This window comes from Hyaena hyaena, unplaced genomic scaffold (assembly GCF_003009895.1).
Source record: "Hyaena hyaena isolate Hyena2069 unplaced genomic scaffold, ASM300989v1 scaffold_180, whole genome shotgun sequence".
Lineage (NCBI taxonomy): Eukaryota > Metazoa > Chordata > Mammalia > Carnivora > Hyaenidae > Hyaena > Hyaena hyaena.
The window spans coordinates 769,327-796,137 of NW_024080811.1; the positions used below are offsets into that span (position 1 = coordinate 769,327).

At 41.0% G+C, this 26,811-nt stretch overlaps 1 protein-coding gene across 3 annotated transcripts in view; it reads right to left on the minus strand.

Annotated features, from left to right (window-relative positions):
* Positions 1-4,730: 4,730 nt before the first annotated feature.
* The window catches only part of CCNYL1 (cyclin Y like 1), a 35,768-nt gene continuing 13,687 nt past the window's right edge, over positions 4,731-26,811 (minus strand). For 2 of the 3 annotated variants that reach the window (XM_039240644.1, XM_039240643.1), the window contains 8 exons: positions 26,759-26,793; positions 21,228-21,328; positions 18,149-18,184; positions 15,918-15,969; positions 14,941-15,060; positions 10,890-11,056; positions 7,518-7,680; positions 4,731-6,315 (listed from right to left, as the gene is read on the minus strand). In XM_039240644.1, the coding sequence (XP_039096575.1) occupies positions 6,199-6,315; positions 7,518-7,680; positions 10,890-11,056; positions 14,941-15,060; positions 15,918-15,969; positions 18,149-18,184; positions 21,228-21,328; positions 26,759-26,793 (791 nt within the window). In that variant the 3' untranslated portion in view covers positions 4,731-6,198. The remainder of the gene's footprint in view (positions 6,316-7,517; positions 7,681-10,889; positions 11,057-14,940; positions 15,061-15,917; positions 15,970-18,148; positions 18,185-21,227; positions 21,329-26,758; positions 26,794-26,811) is intronic. The other variant, XM_039240645.1, reaches the window with a different exon arrangement.

Here is a 26,811-nt window from a genome sequence, read left to right on the forward strand (position 1 = left end):
TATGTAGGAGAAGATGGGTAATTAGGATGTTAAAATTTTGTTTGAGGAAGGTAAGACAAATCCAATAAGGGGTGATTAGCAGTATGAGAGTATGTAATTTAATGCCAGAGCGAGTGCTGTGAACATTTATCACATTCGTATAGAAGTAGGACATTTGGGAGAAGCAGAATGGAAAACCCAGTTGCTGAGCTGAATCCTGATGGAAGGACAACTGTACCGACCACGTACAGGACTCTGGCATTGGCATGTCTTCCCAAGGGTTTCTCATTGCTTGTGTCCCCCCACACCCCCCCCCAGTGGAAAAGGGGATAAGGGATGGAACAAAGGGACTGTAGGGACTTAGCAGGTTGGAGAAATAGGTGGGTCCAGAGTATTATTGGTAATCTTAAAAAAAATTTTAATGCTTATTTTTGAGAAAGAGAGCGAGGGAGCACGCGCGTGTGCGCACGAGTGGGGGAGGGGCAGAGAGGGAGGGAGACACAGAATCTGAAGCAGGCTCCAGGCTCCGAACTGTCAGCACAGAGTCTGATGTGGGGCTCAAACTTGCAGACCACGAGATAACCTGAGCTGAAGTCTGGCACTTAACTGACTGAGCCACCCAGGCGCCCCGATAATAATTCTTTTAGTGATTTAGAGCTTTTTAGTTTGTCACCAATGGAAATGGGAGTGAGAGGCAGTAGGATGGAGACGCTTAAAGACTTGGCAGCTAGGCAGTGAGGGATTCAAGCTCCAGCTCCTCCATTTATGGGTTGTGTGACCCTGGACATATTCATCCCTGAGTATTTCACCCTTCTCCTCTGTGAAAGGGAGAATAGAACTGACCTTAGGGCTGAAAGGATCTAAAGGATTAGATCAGGTCAAGGTAAGGCAAGGAAGAAGCAACGGTTGAGGGATGAAATGGAAAAGGAATGGATAGAATCTTTTGGGGTTCCTACTAAAAATATAGATTCCCAGGCTTACGCTCAGGGAATTGAGATTCAGTAGGTCTGGGGATCAGAATGCTGCTTTTCTTTTTTTTAAAGTAAACTTTATTTTGGACTTATTTTAGGTATACAGAAAATTTGCAAAGATAATCCAGTTCCTGTATACTCCTTACCCATTTTGCCCTTATGGTAACATATCATCGTAGGTCACTGTCAGAACGAAGAAGTCAACACTGGCACGTTACTATTAACTCCAGACTTCATTTGGATCTCACCGGGTTTTCCACTAATGTTCTTTATCTATTCCAGGATCCAGTACAGGATTCCACACCGCATTTAGAGAAGCTTCGTTTTTCATAGGCACTCTCAGCTGATGAGAGAGGTAGGTGGTCTGGGCACGTGTCTTGAGAAATAATAGGACAAGTAAAGGGCCGAGCAGCTGCCGCCTCCTCACACTGGGAAGATGAAGCAGTTCTGACAAACAAGGGCATAAGCTGGTGAAGGGGTGGATGTAGAAGGCTGGTGTTAAAAAAGTTGGAATGGAATCCTCTCCATGAGATGAGAGCGGTCTGTTGCTCACGCCAGTTGGAGTGAGTTTTGGAGCCAGAAGGTGAGGATGCTGCCTGGAGTGAGGAGATCCGTCTTGGGTTGTCTGCAGGTCAGGAGTCAAGAGAGGCAGTGTGTGGGAGTGGCTTTGGGGAACCCAGGGAGGGCTCAAGTAGGTGGCTATAGGGAATTACAAGGGGCCGGTTTGCCTGGGAGCCCCATTGCCCTGTATTTTCTGGAACCTGACGGAAATGCTTTGGAAGTAGGTCACAGTAGTAACCAACATCACGCACTGCCACCCTGGACGCTGGCAGAGGTTGAAGGGGGAGATGATCTTGTTGAGGGAGGACCCCAACCAGCATGGGAGGTGGACACGCGGCAACTCTGCCTTGGAAGACTCTCCTCTCCCAGAGGAGATGAGGGCCCCCCATCTGAGTGCTAGAAGAGAAGGTTAGTAGAATTGAGAAGGGTAAGATGACGAAGGAACAGCTGTTTTAAGAAAAACCTAGCAGAATAACTTAAGGTCTTGAAGTAGACGCTGTAGTTACCTTCCTGAGGACTTTGGGTTCTGAGGCAATCACTGAATTTGTCCAGCCCTCTCAGATGACTTCATCCCCTCCCCAGCAGTTCCCAGCACCACCACCTACCTGTTCCTTCTTAAAAGAACGTTAACCTTTTTTTTTCCATTTGATTTGAGAGTCCTCTTCATTTCTGTACTATTTCACTTAGTTCTTTGTGCATCCTAGAAATGCTAAACCACAAACAGGTCTTAAAATTTGTTATCACGTTAAGTACATGTTCTCTCGTTTGCCAAAGCCATTAAAAATAGGATAGTGGAAATTGCCTCAGAAACGAAACCTATTGCACCTGTGTATTTCAGGAACAGGCTTTGCCGAAGGGCTCCCAGGTCTGCTCTCTTGCCGGCACGGTGTCTGGCCAACCGGGTCAGTACGTGGCTAAGACTTTAGGCAATTTAATCCTTAAGCTGATAGATGCTACGTGTAATCTAGATTCTGCATAGAGCCAGCGCTTGCCTGGGAGAGGCTGTGGGCTGCCAAGTGCTTTTCCACGTAGCTCCGCACTCCGGGATGCAGGTTCTGGTTGAGGAACAGTCATCGTCCTTTTACATGGGAACAGAGAGAAGTCTCATGATGAAAGGCCAACTTCTATGCTCTAGCTAAACTTCTCCAGCTAAACTTCTCCACAAGACAGTGTATAACCTGAATACAGGGGGAATTATTTTCCCGTAAATACTGGCTTCAGCATTTTTTTCCTTGAAATCAAGTAGTAGTGTATTTATACATATAGGAAAACTAAACCAAGAAATGAAACTCAAAGTTATAAAACCAAGATTAAGTGGTGTTAGATTTCAGTAACGTGTATGAGCATACGGGGTACATTCAGAGTAAATGTCAAAGAAAAGGTCGTGATGGAATCTGATACAGCAGGGAGAAAGTTTCTCTTTAACCAGAAGCATTGGGCGCTAAGAATCGTAGAATGAACCATTTGAAACTGCTGATAGGCAACCATTTTTTACCTCCAGGGATGGCAATCTCATTTGGTTCAAACAGATTTCAGACCTCTGTCTTTTCCTGGTAAAGGAAAGAATACCTAAAAGCTCAGTTCACAATATATCAGAGTTAAAATTTCACTGAGGTCACTATTCCAGTAGGAAAAAAACTAAAACTGAAGATAATGGGTTGAGGGAGTTCGACATAACCCTTGCTAGCTGTGAAACGCTGAGAAAACTGCCATAGTTACTACCCCATTAGCAACTAGTTTCCATACCCTGTAACATTTGTCAGAGAACCTACTAGCTTCAGTGATATTTAAGTTGACTTGAATGCTCCTTCATCACAATGGCTGTACTGCCATCTAGAAATAAAGCCAAAGGGGAAAGAGCGATGATTCTACTACCAGCTTGCTCTTGAGGCTGCAGTCTTGTACAGTGTTCCTCTCCCCAGACTTTAACATTTGACCCGCATCAGCAGCTCTGCTTAGTAGCCGGCATAGTAAAGGGAACAGTCTTCCAGTGTTTTGTGACAGATTTCCCTTCTGAATGAAATCCGCTCATTTATCCTCACCAGCAGTTTCTCGGGAACAAAGTGGTTACCTGAAGATGTGACCTTAGGTAATGAATGAAGGTGGAGGAGAATGTGGCCGGACTCTCAGTTTACTGAGCATCGCTCCAATGGTCAGGGTCTTAGTTTTAAAGACGCCTTATGGAGATTTGGCATATTTCTCACAGAGATGTTAAGTTTGAAAACAGCATATTAAAGTCAAAATATGTGGGTTGCTTCTCTCTCTTTTTACAGCAACGTTCCTGTGCTTCCATTTTCTTTCCTGTTTTAGGTTTTTATTAATTTTGAGAGAAAGAGCACGTGAGCGGAGGAGGGGCAGAGAGGGGGGGAGAGGGAATCCCAAGATTCTGCTGATAGTACAGAGCCTGCCATGGGGCTCAATCTCATGAACCGTGAGATCGTGACCTGAGCTGAAACCAAGAGTAGGACACTTAACCAATTGAGCCACGAAACGGCTCCCCTTTCCTAGGTTTTAAAAACTGCTTAAAATCCTCATATAACTCACATTCTGATTCTACAGTATTCCTGTAATTCCTTTCTCTCTGCTATGTTTTACCTAATCTCCCAGTGTGCTTTTTCCCCTCCTGGCACAATAATGACGCCATCTAATGCACTGTGCCCGAGTACACTGGCCAGTGATTTTAAGAGACCCAAATTATCTTCAGGTCCCAAAGAACAGAAGCCAAAGAACTCCACGACTACACTGTAACTAGAAGCATCATGAAGTGGTCAGTCTGAAAATGCTTTAAGTCCCCACTATTAGAGCTGACTGAAAGCATTTCAATCAGAATGCTATGTGAACTGAGAGAAATGTTACAAACACACTAGCCATATTTTAATTAAAATAGAGTTTATTAGCTTTTCTTTTAATATAAACATGAGGAAGAAAAACCACATAAGTTGTAGCATTCAAAATAAGACTGCGATCAATACTTGAATTTCCAAGCTCCGAACTCCATAAAACGACGTTTTCTGAGGTGGTAGATTGTAGTATTTTATATACTGTTATTTATCATTTATGTCTCTGTCCTTTAAAAATGATGGAGCCTGCAGCACTCCATAGAGCATGAAGCCTTGCTGTACTTAGAGAAAGTATTCCTGGCCCAGAAATGCTGGGTTTACAGGCAACATTCCTAGGATTGCATTTGAGAAGGTAGGAGAAAGATTTCACGTGGTTAAGAACACAAATCTTTTTTTTTTTTTTTTTTTTAAACGTTTCAAGTTTAGGTGACATCATTACCAATGTCCTAGAAGACTGATTTCTTAACTCCCTGCCCTTTAAAGGCTGAGGTGAGGGTTAACATAGCAGGACTTGAAACGAGACCTCTCCAGCCAGGTTAACATGTAGGGTAGAAAAGCGGTTTCCTCTCCCTACTTTCGTATCACTACTATTAGAGTCCAGTTCCTTTGAGTTTATTACATGTGAATTACCACTGCTCTTCATAATCTTTACCAAATCGAGAAAAAAGAAACTCAGGTGATCAAAGCAGGTAAACAGCACAGCCCTGCAAAGGACTGCTTTCAAAGGGGAGGGCATGTCTGTGAGGATACAAGGTAGCCCTAAAGTCTTAGGGCACTTTAAGGGTTGATACTTGTGAAGTATAAACGCTACAGGCTTAACAAAACATTTCAGCCAATGTTCGCCATCTTCAAGAGGAGACTAAACAAAAAATTAAAAGCTTAATATTTAAAATTTACAAAACTAGGTAAGTTTACAAGAAATGCAATTAAACTTTCAATTGGTACTTTCTAACTGTGTGGCATTTATACTTCGGCGGGGCCCCAAGCACACCATACTGAAGCTTAAAGTTGCACCAAGACCTTCAGGACACCTTCTATTTCATTACCTGCTTGTTACCCCTGGACCACCATGTTGGTTGGAATTACGAAACTATCTTTTAAAACATGTAGTTAACAAAGAGGAAAATCATCAGAAAATGAGAAGCACCATTACAGTTCACAAGAAATGCAGCGTGGACCCAACAGAAGTAGACAATCGATAGCGTACTTTCTCTTGTTTATGATCCCAAACGTACTAATATGCTAATAAGTAGTGCTTGCAAAAAATTTGAATGAGAAGTGTTACTCAGCAGCTTTTTGGTTTAAACTGATTGCCAATAATGACTAGCAGCTTCAATGGTAAAGTAGGGGAGGAAGAACCCTGCGATACCTCACAATGCTACAGTCTGTTCCTAAGTGGCTTTAGGAGTTGTTAGGAGTCCCATGTTTTAATGGTAATACTGCACTGATTCTAAAGAAATATGCAGCAATATGGGGGAGGGGAAAGAAAAATAAAAAAACATTAAGAGTTATATAGTTAGTGTCTTTAAAGTCTAAAAATTTAAACAATTTAAAACCCCTCACTTCGCTCACAGCTATAAGCCTACATAGTACGCAAATATCTGTGTATGGGTTGGAGCTTTTGCTCTGGAGTGGTTTTTGTAACTCTGTTTACATTAAAAAGGACAAAAGAGCGTGTTGCATTGACAAGTCCCATTCTTTCCTAGGAGCATGATCCTTGCGGTCCACGAGTCTCTTGACTTTTAGATGAAAATACTAACTTTGCTGGTTTTTGAGACAGGAGAGGTGGTATCTCTCTGGTCCTCGTAGATGAGGGGTTCGTGATGTTACAACCCCTCCCTTCTCCCTTAAGAGAGGATGGCATTAGAGCGCCGAACAGCAATGAAGTTATCAGCGCTAAAGGACCTTCTCATAGCAACTTTGCACAAGTCTTTGTATTTGTCTTCACACAATCTGGAAATGGCCTGGAAAGTCAAAGAGAACACAAGAACAATTTTTTAAAAAGAGGCAGGGGGTTCCAACCAAAAAAAAGGAAAAAAAAGCATCACTGATAAGCCACACAGTCACACTCCTTCAGATTCTCTCCTTCATAGTTATTGCTACTTTGGACAGCTGGGGTTTGTGCTCCAAAATTCCGGGGACACTGCTTCCTGCCAGTTCACTAAGGTAACATCCTTAAGAGACTATGATTAGATCACCAGGGCAAAGAAGAGTCTGTTTAAAAAGTGGGTTCCAAAGGTGACAGGCTCCTAACCGCACCACCACCTGGGACCTGTACACTTGCTCCTTCAACATAATGAACGTGTATCTGAGTAAAAATGAGCATTCACTCAGCTATTCAACGTCTTTCTAGTCTGCGGTGATTATTACACGCTCTCAGCAAATTTCCCAGGGCAGGCATGTGCTGGACTGTACTGGAAGGTAGGAAGTCTAATGACTGGAGTGCCAAAAAGGGCTGTCGCACTCGCACGTCAACCACGGTAGGAAATACCCAATTCTAACACACCCCCCACCAAGGTACCACAAAGTGTCCATTGTAAATGTGTTTGAAATTTCAGTTGTGAATACTTCTGCTATACACTCACCAAAAGTCATAAACCATAAATATTACTTTGTCTCATGTATATTACAATTTCCATTAAAAGCCCGTTGTACTCTCTACACCAGTATTTGAAACATACATTATAGAGTCTAAGTACAGGTCTCTCGGGTGTTTTGTTTAATAAACTCATGGGATTGAACAGTGCTATCTATGGCACAGTTTATATCTATTAAACACCAACATGAATTTGCAAACTGAGTAAAAGTTAAGAGTAGTGAGTTGATTATGTATGTAGATATGACTAGGGATACAGTCACAAATTATTCACAAATGGTTATATGGAAGGGTAGAGGTTCAAATGGAAATTCATTAAGAACGGGTTAAATTTGATTTAAAATATTCTGAATTATGGTCACAGAAGAGGCACCTATATACTTAAAAAAAAAAACATGAGATCCTTACATAAATCAGAAAAAACAGGAAATATGCTGCCAAAGGGTTAATAAGTTCTTCGATGCGTTAATTTAAAAGCCTTCCATTTTGCTAATCACTGCCAAATGAGATCTAGCCACAGATGCCGGTTTCGGTGGCTGGCAGAAAACCCTCATGATTTCACAGCCTTACCTCTAGGTTCTGTGCTCTTTCTTTGCTAAGAGGAGCAAATAGAAAATTCAAGTTGTTGTCATCTGCTAAGGAGCGAAGGTCAAAGTAGTATTTGGCATAAACACTGGCGGGGACATTAATATTAAACTGAAGTAGCTCCAAAAAATGCCTTTCCATCTCATTCCTGGGGGAGGAGACAAAACCAACACAGGACAATTTTAGCCAACTGGGCTATCTTCAAAAGTATCATTCTGAGCTACTAGGAGAGCTCTAAATTCTGTTTTGAAACAAATAAAGGCTACCCAGCTGGATTAACACACTAATGTTCAAACAAGGTACAGCTATTTGTGGCCCTTTCTGCATCCCAGCACTCTGAGTTTGGGACAAGGGGAAGAGGTTACGGCCCTCTTCTGCACTCCTGCTGCTGATTCAGGCGCTCATTCTTCAGAGTTCCATTAGTGCAGCTGTACGATTCATGCTCCACGCTCACTCCCAAGGCCCCGCTATAGTGATCAGATGAAAGGAGTGATGTGTGCTGTTTATTAGCTCTGAAGAACTTGCAGACATTTTCACCGGGCCGATAACAGGAAGGGGCTTATTGAAGTAGAGGCGCGCCAACAAAAGGAGTGGGCACATCACCACGGCAACAAATGGATCCATCGAGAGCCACTGCTATTATCTCTGAGGGGGAAAAACTCTTGAAGCAACAAGGATTCATCTCAAATAAATAAATAAATAAATAAATAAGCTACATTCGATGGGAAAGGGAATTCCCCTCCCCCTGTGCACGGGGCTATGTCAAAGGGCATTCATAAATGCAAGTTTCTGTTCACCTTCATCTTACTAGGGCAAGGGACTGTCACTGTGACAGGACAAGATGCACTTTTTAAACTTTGGAAGGCAGAACGATCAAAGAGGTGTCATGACTAGACAATCACTGTATGACAGGACCTCTGACAGAGCACTGGGTTCCAAGAGCAACTCCCGTGTTGGGAATGCAACCCCAAGATGCGTCACCACCCCTGTCAGAACAGAACGTGGACACACCCGCAGAGGGCGAGTTCAATAAAACAGGAAAGGAAAGTACTGGCAGCATCCTTTGCTACACGCGACCTTTCAGGTCCCTTGCCAAATATTTAATAAAAATACCACATTCACAGAAATCCTTTTAGAGAAATAGGTAGAAGTGATAAATACCTGAATGAACGCAAGAGGCTTATTTTATAACCTATTTGGTTTCTCAGTTTTAATATTTTATCCATTGGACAGATCAACAAATGCCTGATGATCTCCTGTATGGAGAACATTAGGAATATGAGCAGAGATGAGGTTCTCATTTGTTGAATTTTAAACCCAATTGAACCTACTTCCAAACTTAATTTCCTGTTCATATGGCTGCAAGTCTATAGAAATGTAAATCAGATGTTTTGATAATGAGCTAATCAGGACTTAATTTACTACAGGAATAAATGCACTTCACTATCCCTTTTATATTTTCTCCAATAATACATTTTAATTGTGTAGAAATACAGTACTTCATAGGATTAACATGTCTATTAATAAAGGTTTAATCACTGAAGAAAAGCATTATGCCTATAGAATATGCATCTTCTGGGTTTTTGTTTTTTAAATAGCTAGCTGGCTGAATAGCACACCATTTACAGGCACAGCAAATTTCTGAAGAGCAGCTGCTCAGTTTAACTTACTCTTTTGAAGGGGAATATATTCTGGAGCACAGACATTAGAAAGTTTGAAGAAAAAGTAGATAGACACCGATTTTTCAATTTAGACTCAAAATGAGACCATTACACACTGAAGTCAACAGCAGGGGACAAAACAAATGCATATGAACCACTCTGTTGTAATACTTTCCAATTTCCAAAGATTGTAAACAAAATAGCCTATTGTAAACACAGCTCCTGGTGCTTCTCTGATCATATAAGAAAAACTTGCTGTTTACAACCAGTCTTCCTGTAGCTGGACACTGCCGCCACTGCTCCTGGAACTCGCTCTTTCGAGCTCCCACACACTTCCCAGCAGGTTCTGATGTTTTCACTAGACTCTGAGGCCCAGCCAGCTTCAACGCAGTCTCTCGGGTGCCACCAGGGCAGGGCTAGTGCTCAGGATTCCACGTTTTTCTTCCTTTAAGGGACCAGAGCTTGAGGACAGTGACACTTTAGCTTCTACAACTTTCAAAATTACTTTTATCCATTTCGAATTCATGACACCATTGGCTACCAGGGCCGAGAGCAGTACCTCCACGCCCACTCGGTTCACACTGTTCTCGCGGCCATTCTGACTGCTACGGACGACTGGTCCCTTCCAGTCAGAAGTATCCTCACTTCAGTTGTAAATATGCACTTTGGTAATTCTGAATGACCATCTTATCTAGAACAACGGGCAAAGGTAACAAAAACAAACTTGCCACTGCCTGCCGAGATCTTAATCTTCCTATGCTGCTCCGTATAATCAAGGTATGTTCTTCCACATTTTCCCCAATGCCACCCACAGACACATTTTCACTCTCAGGCGGGCACTCTGAGAGTCTACTGAAAATGCCTCTCTGGCTTGTCCTGCCTACCATCCTCAGGGCCCTTCACAAAAGCCCGGGTGGCCAAATCGAGAGCCCGTGTTAAGTCTGGCATTTCACTCCCATGCCACCTGCCATCTGTGAGGAGCACCCTTGGGATTAACTGAAGGCTCCACGATGCGCTACTGTGGTTGCTGAGCGCCCGGGAGACTCCTGACTGGGATGGGCAGTGGGTGACGGCCCAGATATGCTTTTGGGGACTGCCGGAGAAGCAGGAGCTCCCTGACTCCTCAGACCTATTTTTAAACAGGAGCAAGACACCTAGGAGGGGAGGAGGCAGAAGCAGGGGATCTGAAACCTCCATGCATGTGGCTACTTTTGCACCGTGGCTTCTGCAGATAAAAAGGAAAGACCAGCAAAAGCTGACTCAGGTTGAGGTATAACCTCTCTATCGTCTAGAGGCCCTAAGACCTTAACAGTGGCCAAACATTTATCTCAAAGGCCAGACAGATACCTCTTAAAAATGGACTGGAACTGGCAGGCAGCTTTAAGAGAGCCATCAAGATATGTACAGTACTGTGTCGATAGGAAGCCTGTAAAATGTATGCCAAAAACCACCAGAAAAATACACTTCAATTTACCAAGCAGATTATTACAAGAGTAACACATCAAGACCTACCAATTACTGATGAGGAAATAGGAATTGTTATACCATAGCCACACAGTAAGTATGGAATTTTAATGCCTATTTCAGTTCTCTGCACACTGTAACCTTTGAAAGTATTCTTAAAATGTAAACGTTACCAGAGCAAAGGAGGCACTGAAAAATGGTTAGAAAGTTCACCAAAACCTTACAAACTCACATGTCCTCAACTGTAATGTCCTTGAGGATCTGGCAGTAGTCCACATTCCATACAGCCTGATCGTCCCAAACCTTGGAGGCAAGAAGAATGGCTCCCAAAACAATTCTTTTCCAGTTAGTGGGACAAATGTCGATCTCAGCATAAGTTAAAAGCCTTTCTAAGTAAACCTGCAAAAGTAGAGCACTGGTCTTTCATTTTAGTTCAGTTTAAGTGCTGTGATAAGAACTGTTAGGAATGACAGATTTCATCTGTTTTTGACATGCCTATTATTCTTAGGTTCTACAAAGACTTGGCTCCGCCAGCCAAAGCCAGAGGCCAGGTCACAGCTGTAGGTCGGATACATGTTGCCTACTCTGCCCATGCAAATTTCCAGCCCAATTTTGGTCACCGGAACAGCTGGATGTCTCAGTAAAGGGCATCCTGAAGACAGCCATTGAGAAAGATTCGGTACAACTGATTATAGATTCAAGTTGTTCGATAAACTTGATGGCCTACCATGTGCCATGTACCGTAGCTGGCTGGTGGTTACACGGTGATTCTACAAATACTTGAACAGGTCAAACCCTGGTAATCCTGAGCACATTTCTGCCTTCCCCTTTTCACAAGTAATAGTCCTTTTGTGGCACAAGCCTGAGATAAAAACTGGTGGTCAAGAGAGCCTCCCAGTGGCTGCTGAGTGGCGCAGCAGGACAGGAAGTACAGACAGGTGCGCCTGGGCCAGTCTTTGTAACTGTCAAGTAATCCCATTTAGTGTCTTTTACAGGAACATATGCGCATACAAAGGACAGTCCTCCTAGCCCCTCGTGTTCCCATCTCCATCATCCCCTCACGATAATTCATTCTGTCTTCCACAACCTACAGCCGTACTCAATTCTATTGGTTTTAAAGGGCTCACAACTGCCAGGTCCTAGGTCCCTGGGGCTCCTCTAAACCCGCCTGTGAGATGAGTTCATGATTTCTTTTACTGTGTGTCAAATGCCCAGTCCATGCAATGATCTGGGCGGAGTTAGCAGCAGAGCTAAGCTAGGATTCCTTACTTCAAAGGGTGCTCTGCAGAAGAAGGGTTCCATCTGACAAGAAAAGTCCAATTTTAGAGTTACGTTTACCGTCTGAAGGTTGTCAGATTGCCAGCTCAGATTTGCAATATCGTCCAAACTCAACTGTGTTTTTGAAAACAAATGTTTCTCAAACATTACATTCTGAGTGAAATTCTGCTCCCGGCCCCCAAACTCGGCACTTGCAGGTGTCCAAAGAATGAACCTCACTTACAAGGTTCAACTCTCTATGGGAATAATTCGAGGCGTGTCTAAGACACTAGCAATCTTTTGACTTCTGATCGCCTTTCCCGGCAAACTTGGAACCTGCCCAACCTCATGCACGCCCCCGACTCTCCAGTGTCAGTGGAAGGGGAGTTTCTTCTCACTGACGTGAACTCTTCTTTCCGTGATCCCATCCCACAATTTCCTCGTTTTGAAGAATTTTTCCCTCTCTGCCAGAGATTCCCCCCAATGTGAATGTATTTACACTGCCCCCATCCTCACCCCCTTGCCCCCCGTCCCCCGCACCCCTGCCACAAAGCTTCCTCTCGTTTTGCTCACGGGGAAATGCCCCATGCTTGCTTCTCATCTCCCATGGTCTTCTTAACCCCGGGCGGTCTGCCTCCCTGCCCCTACCCTTGGGAGGCCACTGGTGCTTTCACACATACAAAGCAGAGCTCTGCACCCCAACTCTCTGGTCCCTGAGCCTTGCCCAGTAACCTCAAAGGTACTGCCACTCACATACTTGTTGGGCCCAAAACCTCCATTAAGTTAATCCTGCTCCAATCCACTGGCAATTTTTGTTATCTCTACCTTCACTGGTAATTTGACTCATTTCCATTCTATTTGTCACTCCTCGGCTGTATCACTGTCATGGCCTCCTGACCTCTCTGCCTGCATGCTGACTCCCACTATAGTCTATTCTCCCCAGAGCAGCCAGGACAGCCTCTTAAATTAAGAGCACTTCATACCCCTGGGTCAACATCTGCCAGAGGCTTCCCACCAAATAGCAATTTACCTTCTTCCCATGCCTGCAAACCATCAGGCCCAACAGGGTGCAGCACTGCCCTTCTGTGACCTCATCTTGCGTGCTCTGCCCGTCACTCCTCACTCACTCTGACCAGTGGCCACTTGTTCCTCGAACACACAAAATGTGTTCCCATCTCAGAGGCTTGCTCATCATCTTCCTCAGGTTAGTTAGGTCATGGTTCAAGTGCTACCTCTTTAAAGAGGCTGTTCCTGATCATTCTGTCTAATTATAGTAAGCCCCTCCAATCACTGTGCCTTGCTTTCTCTTGGTATTTACCACCGCTGGAAATATTTAGGTTAACACTGATTTGAAAAATCAAACAACTTCTCTCTTCCTCACTAGAATATAGTGAGGAATATATTATATATATATATAATTTTATATATATTTTATATATATAATTTTATATATATTTTATATATATAAAAGGCAAGAACTTTATTCAACCTGTTTTCTCCTCTACAGATCAGGTGTGCAGTGGGTAGGGGATGAGCAACTGCTTGGCCATGGTTGGCATTTGCACCACGCTCTCCTTGAACTGAACCTCTCATTTTGGCATCTCTTTTATTATTCTCTGCTGGGCTTCCTAGCACACTGGCCTCTCCTCTGAGGACCTGTCCCTCATATGCTGTTAGTCCTTCCAGATCTAGCTTCTATCCACTTTTTAATCTATACTTTTCTCTATTACTCTTAATTCCCTATCTCTACAGGTCAGATTTATGCTCAATTCCATCTATTCACATGATGACTAGACGAGGTCACGCTGCTGTCTCCCAGGAATGTCACACTTAAACTACCTACACATAGGGTCCCTCTTCCAATCCAGATGTTCTCCCGGCATCGCCTGGCTCTTCACATGCAAGTGCCACTCCTGCGCCTCTCCGGCATGGGCTAAGCACTCCGAATGGTTTGTAGTTCAATGAAAAGGCCTATCTGATTGAGTGCCCACTGAGGGGTCTCTAATCAAAAGCACAAGCCTCCTCTCCTAAATTCTAACCGGACACTAAAAGAATACAGGCACTGACCTAAGTACTTTCCCTATGGACCATGCACGTGAGCTTCCACTAGAGGTTTGCTGTAGGGAAGATTAAAAATAAACCCAACCAGCTCTCTCTTAAAAAGGATTTATTCTGGAGTGGCTGGGTGGCTCAGTTGGTTAAATGTCCGACTTCGGCTCAGGTCACAATCTCACGGTTCGTGGGTTCGAGCCCCGCATTGGGCTCTGTGCTGACAGCTAGGTCACAGCCTAGAGGCTACTTTAGATTCTGTGTCTCCCTCTCTCTCTGACCCTCCCCTGCTCACACTGTCTCTCTTTCTCTCTCAGAAATAAATAAGACATTTAAAAAAAAAGGATTTATTTTTTCAAATGACAAAAATCCTACCACAGGAATTCTCAACGGCTACCCCAAAAGTCCCTTACACAGGGAGGCTGACCAGCAAAGCCTTTCCAAGTACTTCCGGCAGTATAACCCTAGGCAGCCTGCCAGGCGGGCACGAGAGGGCACCAGGGCTGGGTCAGCACCCATCGTCCCACAGTTCTCAACCAGGACACACAGCAGAACTGTGAGGGGAACATGGAGATAATGTGGGACTCAGCTGAGACTATACGGAGTGAGTGTCTGCCTGTGGACTGTCCCTATCTCAGCCCACACCCACCAGCACACCTTCTATGTGTGAACGTGTGTGTGCTGTGTGTGCATCTGTGTCCTGAGGTATGAAGGGAGAAACCAGAAATCTCTCCTATTGCCTTTAATAGCAATTGTTTTGTGATGAGAAAAGCAATGGCAACATTTTAAAGAATGATTATTCTTAAACTCAAAATATATTAAGCTCAAATGTATGTATTTGACACTTTTAATAGGTTTCTCCTAATAAACTTCTGATGATCATTTCAGGAACCTACTTTTATGTGAACACCAGGACCATACCCTGTGCGCAAGACAGAAATTTCTAAAGATGCTTTAGGAAAGAAGAAATATCTTACCAAAGTCACTATTGCACATTCAGCTGTTAGCTGTGCAGCGCTGAAAAGAGTACGAACAAATCTGTAAATAAATTTGTGCTCAGGATCATGCTTAAAGTATTCCTCTGGAACTTTTTCTCGCTGAAAGAAGAAAATGCAGTGTAAGTATCTGTCAAAGAAAAATACCTAAGTGCCCATAATAGAGCAAGTCTTTATTTGTGCCCACATGCCCCTTAGAGTAACTTTGATTGGATGACATGTCTTTTAGTCTTTTAAATCTAAACAAGGGGATCTTAAAATACCATAGTGATTCAATACTCACCACCCTTCATTACAGAAAAATACAGACACAACCTCAGAAAATCTGTATATGTGTTCCTTTCTACTCCCCTCCCCTGCCTCAGAAATCTATCCAAATGCAAACTATTTCTTGGCTGCAGAGTCTGCCTGTGCACACATGCCACACTGCTCTGCAGGCACCTTTGAAACACCACCCTCAGCTCCTGGCAAGCACAAGGCTCTACGTGTGCGCTGACATACACCACGGTCACCAGCCACCTGTGCCTGTAGGGTACCTGAGGAAGTGACTTTTAAAGCTGTTATTTTAAATGATTTCAAATTTAAATAGTCTTCTTAATTGTTTTCACAGAGATCATAACATATTTGTTAGGTTTATTTATAAATACTTATATATAGTTTGATGTTACTGAAAATTATCTTTTAAAAAGATCTATTTTCTGTTACTTGAGTATGTTACTCACTTCAGCCCACTAATTAGACAAAGCTGTAACTCCGTTCTTACTCCTGCTTATCCCTTCTACAACATTCCTTTTGTGACATGGTGACACAACACAGGGTAGGGAAGAAGACTAAAGATGATTTTGGCTTCAAGCTGGAGGGAGTAATTTTCTTCTAGCAATGAATTTCAAATGAAATCAGCATGAAATAAACATAACTGCATGAGAGAAAAATACAACTTCAATAAAACTGACACTTACTGTGAGTGGATGTGACCTCTCATCAAAAATATCCAAGGATCTATTTGCATCTCTATAAAATATGAATATGCATTTTAAAAAATAATTCAAGAATTAATATCTTAGTAATATATCTGCTGGGAGGAGAGAGGGGAGTGGAAGAAGCTTAAACTTCCAACAAAGCAGCAGTTTTATAAATTAGTCTGTATTCTGGCCCTAAGAGGGTTTCCTGACCTCTTTTTGCTCACCCATCAAGTTCTGTGAAATCTTTCCTACCAGGACCAGCCAAGCCAGTGTCCTTTAACCCCGACTTTCCCTAGCTAGCAATGCTTTTGAATCCAATACATTTTCACTTCTCTAACCCCACACTGGAACACACAGGAACATTTCATAAAGCATTAGTGGTGGGCAGCAAGGTCTTCAGAATTTTAATAAATGTGACTATGAAATTCATGTTTTTCCCGTTTTTCCCTCCCTGTGGTTCTCTATATTACATACTCTTATCATTTCTCTTAAATAGCTTGAGTTAAAAATGTAGTCTTCCTCTTAAGTCTTTTTGTTTAAAAGTTCACCACCCTAACACGCTGTGCTCATTTAAGCAGTCGTTCTCCAAGTGTGGCCTCTGCGCCTCTAGGCTTCCCCCGTTCAGACCCGGGAAGTCAGAACTGAGAGAAATATTAAAGACATTACTTGCTCATACACTTTTGACATTTGCAGCGATCATATAAAAAATAAAAGGGAGTAAAACTCCTGGGTTCTGAGCATGAATCAAGGCAGGTGTGGTACCCAACTGTACCTAGTCATTCTAGTCTTCACTGCCACTTGCAGTTGAAAAAAAAATTATGCTTTACCTAAGAACATCTTCGGTAAAGCAGGAAATCTGAACATTGTTATTAAGCTTTGAGCCTTCTAATATTCTGAATAAGCAGAAAGTAAATAGGAAACACTTCCGCATACTGAAAGATAGTTAAGGAAAAGCATTTGAGAGTTAGTTGTAAGCTGAACAAGCTGCTTTTTCCATAGAGAACCACCTTTATTTGAAAGTACAACTGACAGTCATTCTCTTAAAAATGAACAAAATGAGGGGTGCCCAGCTGACTCAGTTGGTAGAACAGTGACTCTGGATCACAGGGTCATGAGTTCAAGCCCCATGCTGGGCACAGAGTTTATTTCAAAATAAAATTAAAGATTTTCTGTAAAAAATGGACAAAGTGAACCTGAAGCACCAAGGAAACAGCTAAAGTATTTGTTGCCAATGATAAAATTCAGGTTATCAAGCTAAAAAATCAGGATTTTGGAAACCTTTCAAGGTGAGCTGCAGCTACTGTAAGCTTGATAGCTTCTCAATACCTAAAAGACTTTTCTGGTAAGACTGGTGGTGATACTAACCAAAGTGAGTTTTTGATACTATATAGAGAAATGTGAACTAGTACTTTCCAACCGACCAATGCAAAGTATTATAAAATCACCTACAGGTAAAAAATCCACTCGGTGTGCAAGATAGATCAATGGGTACTCACAAGTTCACGGATATGATTTAAAATTCTGTTATAATTAAGAAACTAGCACTTGTGGGCTTCTGGTACAGTATCATAGAACCTCCACAATTATCTGAAGGCTTTAAAAGCACACTTTTCCCAACTACGTATCTGAGCGAGGCCAGGTCTTCTTCATATTGTCTCTTCAAAACAAATCACTGAAGACAAACAGGGTATGAGAATGGGCTGTCTTCTATTAAGCCAGATAGTAAAGAGATTTGCAAAACTGTAAATCAATGACATACTTTTCACTCTTTTGTTGTGGAAAACAGCTACTTTTTAATTAAAAATATGATTTATGTTAACACTGGGCTTCCCAATCAGGGATGATTTTGTTCCCCAGGGGACATTTGGCCATGTGTGGAGACAGGGAGAGGGTGCTCCTGGCATCTAGTGAGCTGAGGCCAGGTATACTGCTGAACATCCTATAATGTGCAGGACTATCCCCCCAAACAAAGAAGTATCTAGCTCAAAAGTCCAATGGTGTCATAAAACCATGTTTTTAACATAGAGTGGATTTAATTTTTAAATTCTCAAATTTGAGTCCTAATACAGTAAATATTAATATAACCCAGAGGAACAAATACTCTTTGGGTCTTCAATATTGTAATAAAAGTACTCTATAAGCTTACTCTAATGATATCTATAGCTGTTACCCAACCCTAAACTTGATATCTTGGCTGGAATAACAAGACAGGTTTTAAAAGAGCTCACCTGTTCTTTATGTGGTAATATATTGCTAAGGTCACACTGTGGAGGGAAAAAGAAAATTTTAACAATTAAATTTTATCATGTTAGGCATGAAGACATTTTTAAAAAGGAGTTTGGGGAGAGAAGATCTTCCCAGGGGCCTAGTGGCCCTGAAATCCTCTAATTCAGAATAGTTTATATGGGCACTTTCCCCTTTGTTTTAAGCTCGTTGGCTTTGGCAAAAATAGGAGGACCAAACTGCTAAATAAAATAAACTTGTCAGAAGACAAGTTTTGGTTGTTAATTGCAAATTATACATTTATTACATATTTTCCCTGTCATTTGTCCTTCTACCCACAGACTCTTTCCTCCTGTACAAGTTTTATCATTTGTACACATGCTTAAATATAAACCACATGGTAATTTTTGTATTTAAAAAAAAAAAAAGGTTAGACCCTGCATTTTAATTGATTTAGTTCGCTATCCACCAACCCACACATTTTCCATTATTTCCCTAGGAGTAAATTAAAGTGTTCTACACCAGATAAAGTCATTTAAAATCACTTTTGCATAATTAGAAAATGTAATGGCAAATAGAAATACCCACAAATCAATGATAGGTCTAGCTACCCCGAAATAAGCGGTGTTAACAATGCAGCATCATACTACACAGTATAATACTTGATGACAAGTATTTCCAAATTAGTTTGACTAAAACATTAATGAACAGATAGGTATAAGTCCCTCAGACACTCTCTAAGTCACTATAGTCCTAAGTTATTCACAGATGTTTTGTATTTGGCAACAAAGGGATTCTCTCGGTTAAGTTACATGCTTCCCTTTGCCCCCAAAGTATCTAAAATGAAGCTCAAAACAATTGAGGGAAGGCAAATCTGAATTTTAACTAGGTCTGTAGAATATGAGCACTTGTAAAAAGGCCTATGTTATTAGCATCAAAGATGGATACTTCTATAGTGCTTCAAACAGTTTCAACTTCAATTTGATTTTAAGATCACAGAATTCAAAGTTCTATGATGAAAAGCACCACTAAACCCATGTAGCATTTAATTAAACAACCCATTTTACCAATAAGGAACCAAGGTTTAAAACTGACTTGCCCAAAGCCCCACAGATGGTTGGAAGCTGTTCCCATTCCCCTACACTCTAACCAGGCAGGGGTTCCCCGAGCTTTCTGCTCACTGGGATCCCCGGAGGAGCTTGGGGCATTGCTGGGCAATGTAACTGGCACTGGGTAGGACCTGGGCATCAGAAGGGCTTTTAAAGGTCCCCAGGTGACTGCAATGTGCAACAAAATCTGGGAATGAATGATTCATCTAGGATGCTTTTTGTCCATATAATTATGCGCCCTATCCTTCCTCAGCCTATCAAAAGGCTTGTGAGAGTGCTGTGGGGGAGGGGGAAATGCATGTATTTGGAAACACAGGTCCTGAAAAAAGTGGCCTGATTCTAATAGCCCCCCGCACTGAGAACAATGTACTACCCCAACATAAACATTTTTCAAAATCATTCCTAAAAGCCAATTTGCCCTATTAATTTTCCCAGTAAACCTTTATTTCCCCAATAATGAATGTACTGAATTAATATTTTTAAAACTTAGAGCAAATTAAACTTAATGCACTTCCACAAATTAGACTAAGTTGGGAGAAACAAGCACGAAACCTACTTGTCTGAGCAAGGTTAATCTTTAGAACGACTTTTAAATTATATACTAAACATCAGAATCTTTTGAACTCAAAAGCTGGGGACTGTAGCCAAAGTAAAGTGTTCTTTTACACATGGATTTAGTGTCTTGGCTGGATAAAAACATTCAGTGATCACTTGTTAGGGACCAAAGCTCAGGACTTTAGACTTTTGGGGCTCAGTTTTTTCTGAAACACAATTTGATCTCAACTACTGTTATTTACGAGGGAGAGAGGAAAGTCACATTATTATGATTGTGAACCTGCTGTTTTTCATTAAAATGGAAGTTACTGATAATTTAAGTAGCTGAAAAAGTTTGGCATGTTAGAAAAAAAATTAAGTAAAACAGCTCATTATTTTTAAGACTGAAAAATAAAATTAAAGATGAGAATATTAAGATTTTGAAGTAGTGTTTGCATACTGGGTTCTGGGAAATCCACACTCCAGTCTCAAAGAGACATTAATAAATGTTCCTTGGCCAATCAGGAAGCTGCATCCTGTTTTAGGTTTTCCTCTCTTAAATAAGCTTGAAAGGTTCATCTTTAGGGTGCTCTGAAAGTGTAACTCCAATTGTGGATTATACAGTGCTCTTAGAAATTAAGGAATACTTTCATCACAATGCTGTTCATGTGTGCTAAACTATAAACCTGACCAGCTAGGTTTCTAAGACCATCTCTGTTCTCTGCTGCAGTCTTCTTATATATGGACTGATATAGTGGCCTGGAGATATATTTCTATATCTATACACACATATAAAATTAAAAATTAAGTATATCTATTAAATTAAAATTTTCAGTTAAGCAAATCTCATCCATAAAGCTTGAGAATTTGTTCCTTAAGATTGGTTCAGTATTTATTTTCCCCCTCTTTGAGAGACAGGAATGAGAAGTTAATTTTCATACAGAAATAGTGCAGGGGAAAAAAATGCATGAGGGAAAATCTGAAATCCAATTCAACTTAAATGCAGATACACTCTGGTGCCAGTAGGGGACAAACTGCTCCTTCTTTCGAGAGTAGCTTCCAAAGTAAGACACATTGTTTTAGGTTTATAACTCATAAAGAAAGGCTTTTTCCTAGAAATACCCAATAAAAAAGCACCTCTCCCCTTCTTCATCACATTCAACAATGTCTCAGCAACAGAAATGTATCAAGTAAGAGGTGTACTTTTTCTGGGATTTCTTATTTGCTAACTGGCTTTCCCTTCCACCATGCATTCTAAGATTAAAATGGAAATTGAAATATTCATATTTAGGTCCTTGAAAGCAATATAAAAGGGACACCAGTTTCTTAACCTGGTTGCTGAAAAGGACAATCAAGTGACTGAAATGACCAAGTACGGCTAGGATGCTTTTTTAGCATAAGGGGTCTGTCACTCAGCCCTTGGCAACCTAGTTGTACTCACCATTTTATTGTGGTTCTAAGATTAGGCTGGCTGACTGTGCTGTCATCTAGAAATATTGTTGAGCATGAGCTATACTTTTTAGTAAGCTGCCCTGGAGATACCTGAAGGGGAAGGGAAATAGAAGAAAATGTCACAGTAAGTTAAACCTATAAAAGTGTGTTTTTTCCTCGGTTAAAATGTCAAACGATAAAGCATTAAGTTTTTTCTCATACTTCATGAGCTGCCTGAGTGTGCTAGCATGTGCAGCTCTCTGGGAAACCCAGTGGAGACTCTAACTTCCCACATGAGGTTTAAGGAATGGGTTATGAACTACTGCCCTTGATAAAATTACCTATTACCAAACCTGCTACGTGCCTATTATAAATCCCTTTTATAATTATGTAAAAAGTTTAGAATAAAATTTCAGTGGTTTTTCTTAAGCAATGAAAAGCACCTGAGACTTACTTTCTACTATTCATTTACTACAATAAAATGTAATGCCTTATAGAATATTGATGCAAGAACATTTTATTGCAGTAAATGAAAGCCAACAACAAATGTGTCAGTAGAGAAGAGAGTGTGATGAAACAAATGTTCTGGAGTCATAGGCTGTTTGTACCAGGGCTGCTCTATCACTAACAAGCAAAGGGGGCCATAGGTCTCTCTGCGCCTCAGTTTCCTTATTTGGAGGGTAAGAGAGTATTGCTTTAAGACTCTCTCACATCCCAAAACAGATTTAAACAGCTTATGACAATTTAACTTTAACTTCATGTATGAATAAGATTGCCATCACATTACTCAAGTGAGAAGCTCAGAATACTCTCCATTTATTTAAAACTTTTTAATTAATTCTATTCTATTCTATAAATGCCTGCCTCACTCGTGCTGCTCTCTTTGCCTACAATGACTTCTTCTTCCTCCATGTCCCAGTAAGCTTGATCCCCTTCACCTCCAAGGATATTTCTGCCGGCAGCCACACCACAAAACTTCTTTTCTGTACACTCACACATCTCATCTGCCACTTGTTACAAGCTGCCAACTGCCAGCAGGGTGTCCCCCTCCTAAGAAAGTAAGCTTCTCCAGGGAAAGGAGGACTCTTACTCCTCCCACCTCCAGCTGCTGAGCACAGAATCTGGGACAAATCAGGAGCTCCCTAAGTGTTTGACAAATTATTTAAAATCAATTACAGTTGGAAGGTAAATCTTACTACAGACACAAATTTATCTGCAGAATTTATCTGCAAGTGGTGTCAGAGAGGTGACAATGAACTTTGGGAGACCCTCTATCCAATAAATTATCTTTAAAACACTTTAGAAGTATCCATTTATCTGTGAAGAGCCTGGGTATACAGCAGCAGTCAAATACTGAAATAGCCTAAACTCTGATAGGACAAATCTCTTCCTTAAAGTAAGGCCAATAAACCAAATCCTAGTCACTGTGAGAAGTTAAAATAGTAGCATTCGATACCACAGAATACCAACAATTTTAGTGCTTAGTTTTGCTGGGTTTTATTTTTGCTTCTGATTTTTACTAATTCAGATGAGCCTTCCTTCCTATTAATATAAAATAGGGTTTGCATGGTCTCACTCTCTCCCACCAGTGTCCCCCTCAAATAATGACAGATGGGGCAGGGAAAAAAATCTAGTTGATACTTTTTAAATTACAGAGCATTTAAAAACTGCCAATAGCCACTAATCAGAAATATCCACATGGTATATAAAAACAACACTTTGCTGATTTCAGATGTTTTACTGCAAAGACATTTACTTAATAAAAAGTTCCAGACATTTTTGAAAAGTATCACTAACTTCTCCTCCAAACCAGAAATGTTCAACTGTATCTAAAACTGTTACGTTCCTTAAGCTATTCAGCTAATACTTAATTTAACAATCTTGAAAAATACAGCATGAAAAACGAAAATTCATTTATTTAAATACTTTTATTCTAGGGGCGCCTGGGTTGCTCAGTCCATTCTGCATCTGACTTCGGCTCAGGTCATGATCTCGCAGTTTGTGGGTTCAAACCCCGCAGTGGGCTCTATGCTGACAGCTCAGAGCCTGGAGCCTGCTTCAGATTCTGTGTCTCCCTCTTTCTGTCCCTTCCCTGCTCATGCTGGGTCTCTCAAAAATAAATAAACGTTAAAAAAATGTTCTAAATGGAAGAAAGTTATGTTTTTAGGTCACTACTACCAGGGTATAATATGGTGTATATTACATCATAAGAAAAGTCAATTCTGACCACAAACCTACACTGAGGAGCTATAAAAAGAACATGAAGAAAATGCACCAAAGTATAGACTAGTTGGTAGAGCTTTGGGTTATATTCACTCCCACTTCCCTCCATTAAAAATTTTTTTCTGGGGTGCCTGAGTGGCTTAGTCAGTTAAGTGTCTGACTTTGGCTCAGGTCATAATCTCATGGTTTGTGGATTCGAGCCCCACATCGGGCTCTGTGCTGACAGCTCAGAGCCTGGAGCCTAGTTTGGATTCTATGTCTGCCTCTCTCTCTGCTCCTCCCCCACTCACACTCTGTCTCTCAAAAACACACATTTAAAAAAATATATTTTTCTATTACAAATGTATATTGGTTTGTCTTTGAAAATATTAGTGTGAAACATCAAGAAATTTTAATTAGATGTGGCCTTATAGCCATATTGGGCAGGGGGGGAGTTAGTGAATCAGGAACTTACAGTCCACTGACTAGATCTAACCAAAGAAACACTGAACACTTCTCCATCAGTCCAGGCTTACTCTTCAGTATTCGGTAATATCCGGTATTCAACTACAGGGTGGCAGAATTAAGTCTCTGAGCAAAGCCTGGATATATTAGCTGTAATTATTTATTAGCTTAAAATTAGCTGAAATTTTAAGACAATTGTCTTTTATGTTTACTGTTGGTGGCTTACAGCCTCAACAGAGTTATAAAATGCAAATACTTAAAAAAAAATCAGGCAGCAAAAAACAGTATTGGCGGTATAGTGCTCACAGATATTATTTCCGTGGTCACTAGAATAGACAAAGACAGGATTTATCTTTATTCAAGACTAACAGAATAGGTGGGCTTTTACAATCTTTACAACAAAAGGAAGAGGTTATTTCATAGACTTAAGGTTCAATGGCAAAGACTAGATAATAAGTCTCGGAAGTCACAACCCAAGCGTTACCATCAAAGGTCAAGTACCTATTGAAATCCTGCCCCCACCCACTAACTTTTCCATTGTGCCTACTGCTGAAGTTCACTTTTGTGTCTCCCCTTTTCCACAGGACAAGTTTTGTCTTTTCACAATAAAACTTAAAAATTCCCTGCACTTTATGCATTAATAAAAACTAGGTTTTATCTATGTTGCACATTAATGGGACAATATGACAGGATGCATGGTTTGAATTCTTAATCAAAGCGTTACTAGTAGAAAAGTATAATATGCTAATTATAGAGATAACCAAAAATTATTATGCCTGATTTAATAGAATTAATTATATTAAATTAAAACAGATTCTGAGTTACACATGGTAGACAATCATATATCTATTTCTGCTCCCTCTCCTTTCAGAGGTTATACACAACACAGGATGACCACCAGGTGATGTGCAATGTTTGAAAGATGACAAGACTAGACAGAGGGAAAGGGGTGGCAGGTGAAATGGAAGAACACAGAAAACACAACTGGGATACCTAGAGACTGGGACAGGAATAAGAAAGCCAGTTTGTCTTACAGAACCCAAGGCAGGCTCAGAATTCAGAGGCTCAGCCCCCAAATCTCCACAGTGAGGCCCATCAGGTAACAAGTGCTTCCAATGAGATCTGAGACAGGCAGGGACCACCATACATTTAAGAGAAGCCTCCAACAAGAGACTGAAACAGGAAAAAGCAATTGGTAGGAATGATAAAATTAAGAAGCAAATGGAAACTTAAAAAATTCTTAAAGGCCCTCAGAAAGACAAGAAATTGCATGGTGAAAATTAAAATGCTGTAAAAAATGCTAGAAGAGACCTTCATAAATTAGAAATAAGACAAAACTAAGTACTGGAGAGAAGGCTCAGAGCATAAAGTCAAGAAAATCTCTAGGAAGTAGAACAAAAAGACAAAATGGAAATTAGAAGGGGAAAAGATTAGAGATCCATGCAGCAATACTGGTCTAAGAGGTCCAACATCTGAATAACAGAAAATACCAGAACAGAATGAACGAATGAATAAACGAAGGAATGAATGAACTCACTAGGAGGAGGAATGATCTGCAGACTTACTGGCTCCAGTAAAATGAAAAGGTCCATACTAAACCATATTATGAAATTTCAGAATTCTAGGGGCAGGGAAGGCACTAAAACATTCCAGAGAAAGAAGGGATGAGGAAACAATGATTGAAAAAATCAATAATGTGCAATGTATCATACAATGTCAAGAGATTTATGAGCAACACTGTAAATGAGAAGACAACAGAGAAATGTCTGTAGAACTGCAAAAATTAGTTTCAACCTAGAATTCTATACTTTCTCAAACAGCAGGAGTTTGAGAGAGGCTAGGTCTCTAAAAATTTCTGCCCATTCCTGGAAAAATGCACTCCAGTAAAACAAGGGCATATAGCAAGACAAAAGGAAACAGAGAATCTAGGACATAGGGGATCCAACACATGACAGCAGTTATGTGAGCTCCCAGATGACTTTAAGGAGATATCCTAGGAAAACAGACACAGAGCTGGCGTAGCAGAAACGTCTACTCTATTGGAGTAGAATGACAAAAGGCTGTCTCCAAGAAAAAAAATCGAGCAGATGTGTTTTAGTAAACGAAAAAAATTTTTGATAGACATGTGACAAATGTTACAGCATTTGGGGGAGGGGGAAATAGCTGTTAGAAAATAGGCAAGTGAATATCAATTCCACAAAAAAAGGGGGAGGGGGGATGTGAAAGTAGGAAGTCCCGCCAGGAAGCTAAGTACAGCATTTGGCTGAGTGAGATCATGCTGGCTAGGAAAATGGGGCCTGGATTACCCTGGAGAAGTGCCGCAGTGCTCGGGTTTCAGAAATGTTTAAGAGAAAGAATTAAGCGTATACAGGAGAAGGCACAGGCAGAGAACTAGATGGCTCAGCAGTGAGTATCTGCATAGTCATAACAGAACACCGATGCTGATTTAATAAGAACCATGATACAGGCTGAGGGGACAGAGGGAGGGAGGTAAGGCCAAGGTGAGTGAGGGAGCTAAGCTTTCCCCTGGCAGGACAGGAAGTCGGTAAGAGTGCTACAAATTAACTTAGTGTATTTTTGTTACTTTGGTTAAAAAATAATATTAAAAAATTAAGGCAAACAAACTGACCGTGGAACTTTATACCACAATCATGTTATTAAAACTTAAGTCAAATGTCAGAACCCTTAAGAAATAAGTCCTACTAAGCCGAAGACTTTCCTGAATACATCTCATAATGAGGAAAATAGAAGAGATTTAGAAAATCTACAAAAAGAGGTCCACACTAACAGTTCTGGATCCATTACATATTTTTAGGAACAATAGCAGACACACTTTTCATTTTTTTTTTTTTAACTTTTCAACTGTTTACTTACATGGTTTAAATGGTTGCTCTTCCTCTTTTCTCGCACTAAGAATAAAAAAGATT